The sequence below is a fragment of the Lissotriton vulgaris genome, chromosome 4_1, assembly GCF_964263255.1.
Source record: "Lissotriton vulgaris chromosome 4_1, aLisVul1.2, whole genome shotgun sequence".
Taxonomy (NCBI): Eukaryota; Metazoa; Chordata; class Amphibia; order Caudata; family Salamandridae; genus Lissotriton; species Lissotriton vulgaris.
In genome coordinates, this window is record NC_141691.1 from 16,440,421 (window position 1) to 16,454,395 (window position 13,975).

At 39.5% G+C, this 13,975-nt stretch overlaps 1 protein-coding gene across 1 annotated transcript in view; it reads left to right on the top strand.

The window, feature by feature from the left end:
• LOC147718230 (nicotinamide N-methyltransferase-like) overlaps positions 1-10,023 on the top strand; it is a 98,264-nt gene extending 88,241 nt beyond the window's left edge. Inside the window, exon 3 of the mRNA XM_086966650.1 lies at positions 9,237-10,023. Coding sequence (XP_086822776.1) covers positions 9,237-9,690 — 454 coding nt within the window. The 3' untranslated portion in view covers positions 9,691-10,023. The remainder of the gene's footprint in view (positions 1-9,236) is intronic.
• Positions 10,024-13,975: the final 3,952 nt, after the last annotated feature.

Here is a 13,975-nt window from a genome sequence, read left to right on the forward strand (position 1 = left end):
CTCTATGAATGCCAGGCTAAAATATACCCAATTCAATTATCTTAAGCAAACAGATATGCACGGTTTTGGCTCTATGGACTTCTGTTCCTGCTGCCACAATCCTGAATCTTACATCCTTCATTTGTTATGGTTTTACACACAAATGGAATTTATTGGACTAAGATGGCAGAGATATTGTCAGAAGCTGTTGGGGAAATTGTACCAATGGATGGCCTGCATTTTCTTCTGGGGATCATTTCCAGAGTGGCCATTTGCAAGGCCCTTAATACGTTTCCAGGCCTGGCCCTTTTTGTAGCAAAGCATAGGATAGCTATGAACTGAAAGTCACCAATAGTAGCTTCTATTCGACTATGGCTTACTGACTTAAGTAGGGACACTGTAGCTGATCTGGAGATGTTGCATGGTGCTGTGTTCGGCCAAACCTAACCCCCCTGACTGAAAGGCATATCTATTGGTGATTGATATTAGACTAATGGGCACTTGCTCTTGAGTGGTGAGACATATCATGGCTCAAAGGGGAGGAGAAGATGCATAGATGGCCTGTGCTGCATTTCATTGGTGGGATTAATGCTCCCCCCTCTTTCCCACCCTCCCACTCCTCCCCCATCAGTCCTCCTGAAAGATACAACACCTGTTATTCTCCTTCTTCACACAGCAGCAATCTCTTGCAACATATGGCATACCAATGTGGGCACATGGTAACTTTCTGCACAAGGTATTGATTTTGTGTCCTGCTGCTGGCCGAAACTTCCTTTAGAAAAGTGGGTATCAGTACTGGAAAGTTCTAGGCCACCTCCTGAAACCGCCACAATTGTAGCTAACTAAAGATTTACCAACAGGATTGAGGGGACATCAGACCAATTCCTTCCAAAGAAAATCATCCAGATACATAAAAGGTCCAACAGAATGGCTTGTTGCACCCCTAAACTCTGAAAGTTAAAGCAGATCTGTAAAAAAACTGAAAGAATCTGGAGAAAGGACTCCCCCCTTAGCAAGAACATGGAATACAGGGACACCATAAAAAATTATAAGATTGAAATCAGAATGGCTCAGGCCTCCTATTTTGAGGATCAAATCTCCCCGGCTGCCAATTCCCCCAAGAAACATTTCTTATTGCAAAAAAACTATTGAAAGCTCCTGCTCCCTCGATATACCAAAAGCAACAGTTCAACGCGGCAACAAACTTGCAGATTACTTTTATAACAAATCCAAACGATCAATGGGTCCTTTGCCTCAATCAATGGTTATACCATCATGAAACTAGAGGATTCTAGCCCTAGAAGCAAGGAACCTTCCTTAGAAACTTTTCCTTTAATGGACTGTGAAATGCTTCAGACTACCTCTGCATCATTCATCAAGAGCGGGTCAACCAGAGACTCCGCCCACCCAAGATTATGAAACAGGTGGTGAATTAGCCGGCCTAATCATCTTAGATATAATCAACTCCTTGATGTCTGCTGGTGTGGTCCCTCACTTATGGAAAAAGCAATGGTGAAATCCCTTTTGAAAAAACCTACCTTGGTCCCAGATTGACTTGGCAACTATCGACCCATTTCATTTTTTCCAGGGATCAGCAAAATTGCATAAAAGCATGTTAATTCGGTGCTTTCCACATACCTGGAATCCCACAACCTCCTTTATTCCCCTCAAATGGGCTTTCGCCCATGCCAAGGAACAAAAACGGCACTCCTGGCTTTTGTTGAAGATTCCAGAAAGTTTCTGGATGCAGAAGGCTATTGGCTATGATCCTTCTGGACCTCAGGGCTTCCTTTGACATGGTCAACCACCATATTATGGTCCAACAACTCAGAAGGTTGGGGGTGTCAGGAGTCGTCCTTATGTGTCTGCAATCTTTCCTGGAAGAAAGATTCTTCCAGGTATTTGAGGATGAGGCTATTTTGAAATCCTTGCCTCTCCTCTGTGGGGGTCCTCAGGGGTCATTCCTGAGCTCCAATCTTTTTAATGCTTACATGGCTCCTCTTAAGGACATCTTTATTTTCCTTTTGGGGTGCATATTGTGACATATGCTGATGATACCCAACTGGTTGTTGCACTAAACCACTCAGACAGGATCTCTGGCTGCCTTTGTGTCTGCCTTGAAGAAGTAGCCAAATGGATGAAACACTCACATCTAAAATTGAATGACAATAAGCCCAACAATAAGCCCAAGCTTATGCTCCTTGGTAAGACCCTTCTTTTCTCGGCAGGCACTATGTGGCCAGCCTGCATGGGCCCGCACCTGTCCCTAAGCCAGAGATAAAGAGCCTGGGCGTCTGGCTTGATTTATACCTCAGTTTTAAAGTCCAAGATAGGAAGTTTGTGCAGCCTGCTTTCGCATTTTAAGGATTCTCCTGAAGTGCTCCCCTTGCTCCTCTTCCAGGTGAGAAAACTCATGTTCCAGGCGCCTATTTTTTCCCACCTGGACTATGGGAATGCCCTCTATCTTGGTGCCCGAGCTCGGTCCCTGCAACTTCAAACAGTGCAGAACTGCGCCACAAGGATTCTTTTGGGGATTTGGAGCTGGCAGTCTTCAAAAACTGCCTTGATGATCTTTTTTAATAATTATTTTAATAACTTATAAATAATTAAAAAAATATCAATTACAAATTTATCTATACACAAAAAATAATAACAAATACAAATTAAATAATTATGCAAAACAAATAAAAAAATTTACTTTTAATATTTTTTAAATTAATTATATACTACATTAACAAAAAAAATACAAAAATATTAAGTAAGTTAGGGAATAAAATACTATTCCAACACCCAAAAAAACAACAGTAAGGAAAAGGTTGTATTGCGTAGGCTTAAACATTACTATTCCAACTCCACAGAGTGCAATGGAAGGGAAAGTGTTGGATAATATAGGGGGACTTTACTACAGAGAGTGCAATATTGAACAATGGCATATTTTTTTATAACAAAAGCATATTAATTATTAAAAATTAATTACCAATTAACTAATATTGAACAAGTACATAATTTGTTAAACCAAAAATATGAATATCAAACATTAATTGCCAATTAATAATTACTTATTAATATATTAATTCAGAATAGTCATTTTCAATTACCAATTAATGATTAATGATTAAACAACAATAAATTAATTTTCATAAACAAAAAGTTATACTTTTAAATAATTGCCAGTTAATAATTAATATCCAATAAATTAGTTATCAATACCCAACTATAAATGTAATCATTACTTAATTGCATATCAATTACTTTACACACTATTCCCCTATAAACGCACAACAAACTCCAATAACAAAATAGTACACTTTACAAATTATCAATTAATCAATTAATTAAATTGATTCCAATTAATAAAAATTAATTACTAATTAATAATTAATTAACAATAATATATTTAACAGTAAAAAATAATAAAAATAAATTATTACTTAATTACATTTAAATGACTTCCCACCCTATTCCCCCTATAAACCCACAACCTGCTACAGTACTAAAATACAAAATCAACTTAAAAAACATGTAAAAAAGTAACACATAAATATTAAATACATAATAATATACATAAGAATCATATAAAAAATCAATATTAGTAACATCGATATTACTAACTTCGATATTAGTAACATAATATAAAAAAACAATATTTCCTACCTTCGAAATTCTGTCACTTTGATATTTTTACATCAACATTATTCTAGGTTGATATTTAAGTTTCGCTATTTTGTCTGCTCACCTTACAAAGGTGCTATGAAAAATGCACCCAGGACTGATGAGACTGTTTCTGGCTGTCACTGAATTTTACCCTATACCTTTTAGTGGTTTATATTTTTTAGCAAGGGGTGATTCATCCAGGGATACATAAGGGGTTAGTTCATCTGGTCACACTTCTGTAGAGCTAGCAGGGAATGCCTCATCAGTGATATGCCTCCAAAAACGTGCTACCTCATATACCTTAAACCACTTGTATATAGCATCCCCCACAACAAAGTTAGGCACTAGATCCTTTGTTCTGTTTACACTCTAAGGTCACTGCCACCATTTCTGATTGCTCTTAAGACTTGCTGCATCTCTAGATCCAGCTCCATTACAGTGAATTCATGACCCAACAACATAGTTTTCTATCCTAAGGCTCTTTAAGAATTCTCTCCTCTGCAGCCAGTTTCAGCGTAGTTAGCTGCAGCTTCATATCATTCCAAGCTTGAGTTTCCTCTAACTCAAGGAGACAGGCTGTGAGATGGCATACTGCTTCCTACAGTGCATCCTGTGGGGTACTTCAGCCCTGTGTGCCTCCCTCTCTTCTCTAGCTCTGGAGCTGCTGCAAAGTTATTTTTCTCGTTCTATTCCACATTCAGTTCATCCTCCTCCTCCTCCTCATCATCAACTTTGAGGAAGACCTCCAAGGCTTAAAGGGCTATCTAGTATTCAAACTTTGGAGAGCCATTAATCAAAATTCAGCCCCCTCTACCTGCACAACTTTTTCAGCGTTGCCATACTTCAGTTTTCAAGGTTTTTAAGATCCAACTTCTTCATTACAGGCAAAAGTCACAGGTGCAGAAACTGTGAGGCAGGAATTAGATTTCAAAAACATAAAAGTAGCAATTGAGGACTATTTAAAATGAGGTTAAACCTGGAAAGCCCTCATTTACTGTATCCTACATGCCGTTAGATGCCGTTTCCAAGGCCAAGCTTTGGAATATGGAAAAATAATACCTCTCTGGTACAGTGAATCTCCCATGCTCCCTGGCGATTGAGAGTATGCTCTCTTCAATTATAAAGTCCCATAAATAGACAATTATGGTGGCAGGTCTGTTTCTGGGTTCATATGGGCCCTGTGGAACCCCTTTTGGTAGTGCAAATGTCAGTGAGTTGGTGGTGCCATGTCCAGAGCTTAAATAATTACCAAGAACATAGGTAGAGATACGTTTAGAAATACATTTGCTCATAGTCACCTCTGTGTGATCACTACTGCATGCCGGCTCTGACCCTTCTGGTACACCCACAAAGCACATGTTTGATCTGTAGGATTGACTCTTGATGTCCTTGCATTTATGTTTAAGAGTTTGAATTTGATCTCCCATAGCCTCTTATTTCTTTTCCACTTAAGCATAGACCGCCTCAAGCGCCTGCTAGTTAGTTTCAATTGTTTTATAGTATCCATAAAGTGAAACTTCTTTTGCTTGAAGCTTCTGTACATTGACTTCTTTAGTATTCTCTTAAGCAGAGACTTACTCGATGTTGAAGTTATTGAGTGTGTAGAATATTCCTTGGATTTGTTTGCCTCAGATATATCAAAAGTATACAAAATATCAGGAAGTCGTTCAATTTGAGTCCATAATTACTCTCCCAACTTCATTAAGGACTTTACTGGAAGCATCAGCACTTAGTTGGGATGTCTTAACAATAATGGCAGTGTGCCTTTAATAATTCATGTTCAAATAAAGCTCTCTGCTAGGTGGTAAGCTGGTCCAGATCATTTATTTCCACTTGCACTTTTAGAATGAGATGGCCAAGACTCAGATGTCATTATGGGCTGACTAAATCCGCTTCTGGTATTGAATGCACTATTTTTCAAGACATCTTCTTCCAGCGTGATCACTTTAATATCAGCTACTCTAGCCATATTCATCCTGTCCAACCATATCTTTAAGGTGGCAGCAATAGCTGAGGCATCTTGCTGACCTATTGATCAATCTACAGGGGTTTGAAGGAGCCACAACGGGGCTGAGTTTACAGTTGAGCACTGTTAAGGAGATGCTAAAACCAACTGTGGGAGTTCTTGCTACAGTCTCAGTGAGCCCATCCAGGGTTCCGTTCAATGTATGAATTGCCACCGCAGGGATAGGCTTGAATTGGACGTGTCATGGTAATCTGAGAGAGAAGAGATAGTCACTTCAGCTTCTTCTCCCAGTTTGAGGCTTGAACTTCCATTGTCGATATGAGTGCCCTCCATGTGTATATTCTGGAAATTGTGATTGTTGGCAAAGCATTACAAGCCCTGGCTCAGATATACCTGACAGCCCTCCTGGTTTGCCCTTGAGTTGTTCATGCCGACCCCTGCCACTGCCATTGTTCACTTGAAGGGGTTTATGTACTTCTGCCCTGTGTATCCCATGATTCCTTACGTTATTAGCTTTGGATTTGACAGCAGCCATTAACCCCTCTAGTGTCAATGGCTTTGCATATTCAGTCCTCTAGTTTTACAACCACTAGTATTAAATAGCAAAGTCATGCAAAGATTTTACCTGTCAGGCAGCGCAAGCCAAGAAGGTGGTATGAATGAAGTTGAACAACTCAAGTAGCTTATTGAGGAAAAATGATTTACATGAGCTGGATAAGCACCTATTCAAGGGATAAGGCTGATTTATATGTCAAATATAAGTTAGATATCCCCAATAAATCAAGCTAAGTACCTTCCGTTCCATTTTGGTTTCACCTTGGACTTCATACAACATCCTCCAGAGCTTCCCACTGAGAGCCCAGTGAAATCCTTTTGCCCAATGGGAAGTATAATCTATACAATTTTTAGCAGACAAGTGTACCCCACTAGCTGACTACTACACCAAGAGCATAGGTTAACTTGAGCAGCGTGGTGAAGTCGCTACCTCTGTGTCCTCCGAATCAAGAAGTCTCACCAACAGCCAGGCAAGTTTAGCCCTGAGACAAAGCTGCAGACTTGAGCAGGCCAATCCAAAAGGCAGAGTGCTCAGTCAGAACACTCATCCACGGGAGTAGATTGTAAAGAGGTAATCAAAGTCACAACAATATCGCTCAGTATCAGGGTAATTGCAGCCCGCGGTGGCACAAATATGAGAGGTTGGTCATTGGAGAATCGGAGAAAAATTCTAGTGTTCACTCCAATATAGCAGAGAGATGAAACTCTTGAGGGGCTATTCAGCTCCTGGCGGTGTTCTCACTGCTGGATGCCATATTGCCTCCACCTTCCCCCCTATTGGCTAAGTATTATACATTGTCATGGTGTAAAGTGTTGTGGCATACAGTCGAGTGGCATAGAGTGTTGTGGCATAGAGTAGGATGGCGTGCACTGTCTTAGCATAGAGTAGATGTGCAGTGAGTGGGGTGGCATACAGTGGAGCAGCGTAGAGTGGAATGGTGTGGACACAAGTGACATGCAGTTAAGTTTAGTCTGCCCTGTTCCCATGATGCACTGGGCCAGGGACAGACTGATTTGCATATAGCCAGGTTCTGAGCTGGGATGGTGCAGTGAGATAAATAACGGTGATGGATCAAGCCCTGATCTTTGGACTGGGTAAGAGTGGTCTCCTTAATTCAGACACTCTGTTCATCACCACCCCCTTTTCTGCAGTTAAATAAGGCATACAGGAGTGGCATAGACTGGAGTGGTGTATAATGGAGTGGTGTGCAATAAAGTTGAATGGAGAGGTGTTAAGTGAAGTGGAGTGGCATGTAGTGTATTGTAGTGTATTGTAGAGTAGAGTGGATTGACATAGAGTGGAATAGCGTAGAGTGAAGTCATATAGAGTAGAGTGGCATACAGAGGTATAACATATACTAGAGTAGCATAGAGTGGAGTGCCATTGAGTGGAGTAGCTTACACTGCAATAGGGTACAGTGGCATACAATGGAGTGGGGTACAGTGGAGTGATATAAAGCGGTATATTGTAGACTGAAGTGGAGTAGAGTGGAGTTGCCAACAATACAAGAGCATACATTGGAGTGGCATACACTGGAGTGGCGTAGGGTGTAGTAGCATACAGAAAAGTGCCATACAGTAAAATGACACAGAGTGGATTGACATAGAGTAAAGTAGCATACTGTGGAATGGCATACAGTGGAGTGGCGTCCAGTGCAGTGGTGTAGAGTGGCGTAAAGTTGAGTGTTGTAGAGTGAAGAGCATGGAGAGGACTAGCGTAGAGTGGAGTAGTGTTGACTGGAGTGTCAAGATTGCAGTGGCATTGAGTGGAATGGTGTATAGTGTAATAACACACAGAGGAGTGGCAGAGAGTGGAGTGGCATGTCATTCAGGGGAGTGACTTGTCATAGAGTGGAATACTGTGCGATACAGTGAAGTGGAGTGTTGTGGCATTTTGGAGTCTGATCTACAGTGGAGTGTCAGTAGCGTGAAAATGGCTGAATTGATGTACATTACAATTTTCAGGAATATTGAATATGGTATGCAGAGTACCACAAGGCTGTGCCTTGTGCTGTCTTGTGTTTCCCTAGATTTATAAGAAAAAACCTTTGGCAAAGCATGGTGGCCTTGTGCTTCAAGTTAAATCTGAATTACGTATTTGGTTCCCCTTGCAACACCATGCTTGATGCAGGGGTAAGGCAATACAGCCATGAATGTTGACTTTGCAGTATACTGTGATAGAAGCCAATGACAAGATAGTACATGATGAGGAATTCTGCCCACAGAATTGGTGGGATTTGAAAACTCTGTGTTTCTTTTATAATGCCTAGTTTTGGTCAAAGTCAGTGGCTTCAGAATTGCGAGTGAGATTTGATGTCCCCTAGCGCCAGTTTCTTATGCATGTGGTCATAATCGATTGCGGTCACAGGGCTGCTTCTCAAGGAGATGTGCTGGCACTCAAGTAGATTTTTTAATTGACCTGTAGCAAAATCAGCTAGAGTGGGCCTTGTGCTCTTGCATACCATGTGATCTTTTAATGCTGCTCGCGCTACTGGCACTAAAATGCAGTGCGAGCAGTGTGGCATGCATATTTCCACCGTTGGCAGAACTCTGCAAAATCTTGCACAGTTTTTATGTAGTTTCACAGAATTCTGCAGCGTGAAACTCTGCAAATTCCTCCCACCCCTATAAATGACTGGCTAATGACTACCTTTTACAAAATCAAAAGGCAGCCATATTATTTTTACTACACTTTAGCTGTGTTCTGGGTTAAGCTCTCAATTATAAGTAAGTAGTAGGTTTTATTGTGCTTCCCTACCTATTAAAACTGTATTTAAGTGCAAAAAGGAGGGGCAATTTATTGATGTTTTTTAATATATTTTTCTAAACATTTTCGAAGTACCACTCTAATAAATAGGATGTACAGTCCCTTGTCTTAATATTTTTAAGGACTGTGGTAATTTCTTGGTATTTTCACAATAATCTGTGCAATTTGTACAAGTGGATGGCTAGTGCATACATATTGCCATTTTGAAAATATCGTGTTAATATTCATACAAACTAATTTTACTTTTGAGAAAAGAACATGTTTAACACAATATTAAAATCAAAATTAAAATGTTTCTATATTTATTTATTTTAGGGACGCATGGCCTGGGAAGGAAAATATGTTACGAAGAAAAATCAAGAATGTTTTTAAATATGACCCCAGCAAAAGTAACCCCTTGTCTCCCACCATCCTGCCCCAGGCTGACTGTCTGATTTTGCCTCATTGTTTGCAGGTCCACATGACAGATGAAGAAGGGTTCTGCAGTGCTTTAAGAAATGTCTCATCACTGTTAAAAAATGGAGGGCATTTAATAATGATAGTGTGCCTTGAAACCACTTTTTACATTCTTGGAGGCTTTAAGTTTCCCCATCTATGTATAGATGAGAGTTTTATGAGGAAAGCGCTAAGCGAGGCTGACTATATCATTGAGGAGCTGCAGGTTTTTCCTAGGACAGTTAATCAATTATATGAGGTGGCAGATTATGAAAGTATAATCCTTGTTCTTGCTCGAAAAGCAATTCCCGTTTACTGTACATGTGAGTCCTAATTGATAGACATAATGCCTTCAAAGAGGAAGAGGTTGCCCCTGTCCTGAATCAAGTTTCTTCTGTTTCCTCCTTTGTTTACCCTATTGCTGCTCACACCAGTGGTGCTCTGCTCTCTGCCTCTCCTCACTGCTTGACATCTGGGCATTGCATTTGCTGGGACCACTTTGCCTTGGCTCTGCCGGGTTCTGATGTAATTAATATCTCCTTGTCTTTTACTGCTATGGCTCAGTCAATACCTGCTCTGAGGAGTGATGCTTTGCTCCTGTATTTGAGTTCATTTTATAGTTTAAATGTTAATTCAGTCTTACAATAAAATGATGGGCTATTTTCTCAAAGAATTTACATCTTGTGTGTTGTTTTGAAATTCTCTAGCTCTGAGTGTATGTGTCCATTAATGCCCATTAATAGATGGTTCAGACAACCAGCAGATCATTCCTATTGGAGAATGGGGTTTAGCCCTCTTTCCACTATCTATGAATTCCAAATGTGCATTCTATATTTAAATACAGCTGTGAAATGAAATAGTGAAAATATTAGTAATTCTAGTCTTGTATTTTATTATTTTATAGTAAACTATGTGAACCATCCATTTCTGCAGACTGATTGTAAGTTTCAATCATTTTTTATCAATATTCAAATGAACGTCTAGGATGGAACTACCACAGCAGCGACTACAGCCCCTCCCACTGCGTTCCTTCCGCTCACCGTTCCTTTCCTCTGAACACCTACCCTTTAGACCCACTGCCCCACCGCAGGACCCCTACACCTTTTTATTCCTTGTAGTAACCTTCTGAACCACATCTGTTTAGTAATATGTTTCCTTCCATCTATGGCCAATCAGTTGGTGATCTACGGGCACTGTGTCTGTCTGTTCTCTGTGATGGAGTTTTCAATCGGCTCATCATGTTGGCAAAAGGTCTCCTGCCTGATTCAAACATGCAGAGGAAGAAACTCCTTCAGCCTCGATGGAAGTTTTACCATCTGACCATCAGGTCTCCTCCATTCCAAGCATACATTTGTCTCCAAAAGAAAAGTACTCCAGTGACAGTTATCTGTCCCTCAGATTGGCAGGTTTGCAGGAGTGTAGCATTGGAGTGACCATGCTGCTATCCTGTTTCTAGGTCCCACACCTGAGATGAATGTGCAAAGTAATCACACCTGCAGACCACACTATATAGCACACCTCCTTTCATACCATGACCTGTTCTGTTCTCTTTTAGAAGCTGTATTTGTTGCATTGTGCTGCTTCTTTATTGTTGTTCCTTTTTTGTTTACTCTACTTATCTTGATATTTGTAAAATTATATTTTTTGCTGCACCATGTCTGGAAAGAGGGACCTCAAATTTTCAGATATAGAATAGAATGTTTTGCAGGAATCCCTGGTTGATCCAAGATTGGTAAGTAAAATGACTGTGCGTCATTGAGCAATTGCGACATCATCCTGTCTATAGTATAAATAGTTTCCATATTATTTTTAAGGTGCTTTTTTTATCTAAGTAAAGGCACACTTTTTATTTTAATAGTGATCGGTAATATTATTATCAATCTTTTTTATTACTTTGTATATCATATCTTCCTTCTCACTGAGTAATCTCTATAACCATGTTTCTTTAGTCATGTGTTTATCTTCCAAGCTTCTTCATCATTAACCCAGATGTTGTATGTTTGTTTTTATGGCTCTGTTTCAAAACTAGAGCATTTTGTTCATGAGATAAATGAATATGTAATGTATTATCAAACACAGCTCCTTTAATATCATTACTGTCTCTAACTTATTTTCCACAACTGATTTAACTCTGTTAGTAGTTAGGAGTAGAAATAGATTTTTCAGTGGCAGCACTCCCTGGATCTTGTGTACTTGCCCTCAATAAATACTTTTAACATAATATAGCAACTCCCATAATGCACCATATTAATTAAAGTTCAAAATGCACCTTGCTAAATGTTTCACTTATAGCAGCTCCTGACATGTGCCATGCTTCTCTATAAACCTATACGGAAAGATGTGTTACTTTAGACTGTTGTCTCTCACTCTCAATTTTATTTCTATGAATCTGTGATCCATGGTGTTTATAGGTTAATATCCTTACTGCTGGATTCTCAGTTATTCTATTGCCTGTCAAGTTAATGTTTAATATTATGCAAATATTAAGACTATATGAATACATCGAATTGTAATTGGAAAGGTATGTGTTAAATCACTCTTAACAGGCTGAAGCTCAGCACTGTTGCTCAAATATCAGTAATTCCTTTGGTGACCTTATAATGATGCCATCACTTTTACCTTACTTACATTTACATTACAATTGATGACTTATTAACATCAGTTATTTTGTTCTTGAAAGTACTACTTCTGATGATAGATTTTGTGATGGAAATTGGTTTGCATAATATGGTCCACATACATCTGTGTCTTGTTTCCTGGTTAGGCCCATGTAGCGAAGCTTCTCATTCATTAAATTGTCCTCCTTTTCACAATCCACAACATTTTGCACATATTTGCACGTACAACAATATTGGATACGTTTTTCTGAAACTACTGTGTTATCACATCTAGCTTTGCATAACATTATCATGATTCCTTGAATATCATGTACAAGGCTTCTTACACATGTGTATCTAGAATTCATTCCAACAGGGGAAAACAAATTCATCCTGAAGAAGGTGGCTTGAATCATTGGGAATCAACAGAAACACATTGAGGCAATATTGTGTACTAAATCTAAAAGGCAATGCGTGACACAGTGGACTCTAGATACCCTGTGCTCTGGACTATAACACTATTGATCAGTGAGTTAGTGTTCTGCCTATTGTATTCTCCTGGTATTTGTTTATAAGTGTGTAATTCCCTAAACTAGTAGTCTGTCTCTGTGTAATTGTGCATCAAAATAGAAGTGTGAATAATTACTGCATTTTTCTTATTTCTCCTATTGTTCGGCTGCCAATACATTGAGAAGATCAACTGTTTTTTATATTACATGTAAGAGTTTTTTAACTGTCAGAGTTTATTTTTGTATAAATACATGTGTTATTAACTCACAGATATTGTGACCTTTATCAAAAAAGAAACAAATGTACAGAGCTTGATGTCTATGGGAACTATTTGATATAATCACAAGCTGAATGTGATTTGAGTGTGAGATTCAATAAGACACCTCCAAAGGGAGCTCTTGTATATGACTCATGCACAACAAGGCCTACATGGGGTGTCTTGCTTAAAAGGAATGACTTTTTATGTCAAAAAGGGTTACAGGTGATTCTGCAGATTTTACATTGCAGCAGTCAGCTTACCGTGTTTTCACTCCCACTATAGCGGATGGCACATTATATGTGGCAGTCTACAAGCCGTATTATGTTTCCAGGCCCTAGGTGCACTTTCTACGCCCTACAAAATGGATTTTTTGGCATGTTAGATGTACCAGTCAGGAAGAAGTTTGATGTAAACATTTATAAAGTGGCAGCATGATCGCGCTACTGCTTGTTTGCAGGGATAAAGTGTGACCAGCTCTAAAGGCAGTAAAAATATATTTTAGTAAAATGTGAAAAATGTGGAGGGCCCATGCAGAAGAGGAAGACAACGCGAAGTAAAAAATCACAAGAAGTTTAAAATATTAAAAACCATCCTAGTGTTCTTTGACTCTCTCCTGGCAACATTGCTAGTTCCTCTTCAGGGGTGGGCACCGTCTTTGCTCAGGCTTTAGTTCTCTATATTTGCGGACACGCTGAAGCCCGCTTTAAAGTACACTTTAGCCTCTCTCTAGTAATATATCGTTTTTCCTGGAGACGAGTAACTTGAAATAGTCAGGATCTCCAGATTCTTCTTCTATTGAATCATGAATCCCTCTTATGATCACATATGGCTGCAAAAGTGGCAGCACCCTATAATGACATATTGAAAGTGGACCCCAAAGAAGACATACTCAATTATCCTTAGACTCTAATTCACAACTTCTCCAACTTTGTTGTCACTCAATTAAACGTCATGATGGAAGACCTCTTTGATTGTCTCTTTCATATAATTCACGTCGCCAGGAAAAGCCTCCCCAAGGCATTCCACAGCCAACCCCTTTAAACATAATGACACGGAAGAGGACAAGCCGCCTTCCTTCATACCCTTTCTGAATGATCTGATACTCTTCAGACAGGTGCAGGTCACTGTATCACTTGCTATTTATTGCATGATAATAATATTGTAGCAGCTACACCAACCTGGCATTACATTGTAAGCTAACTACGCTCCACCTCACCTCTATGTAGCTACCCCATCCAACTCCTCTTTGAATA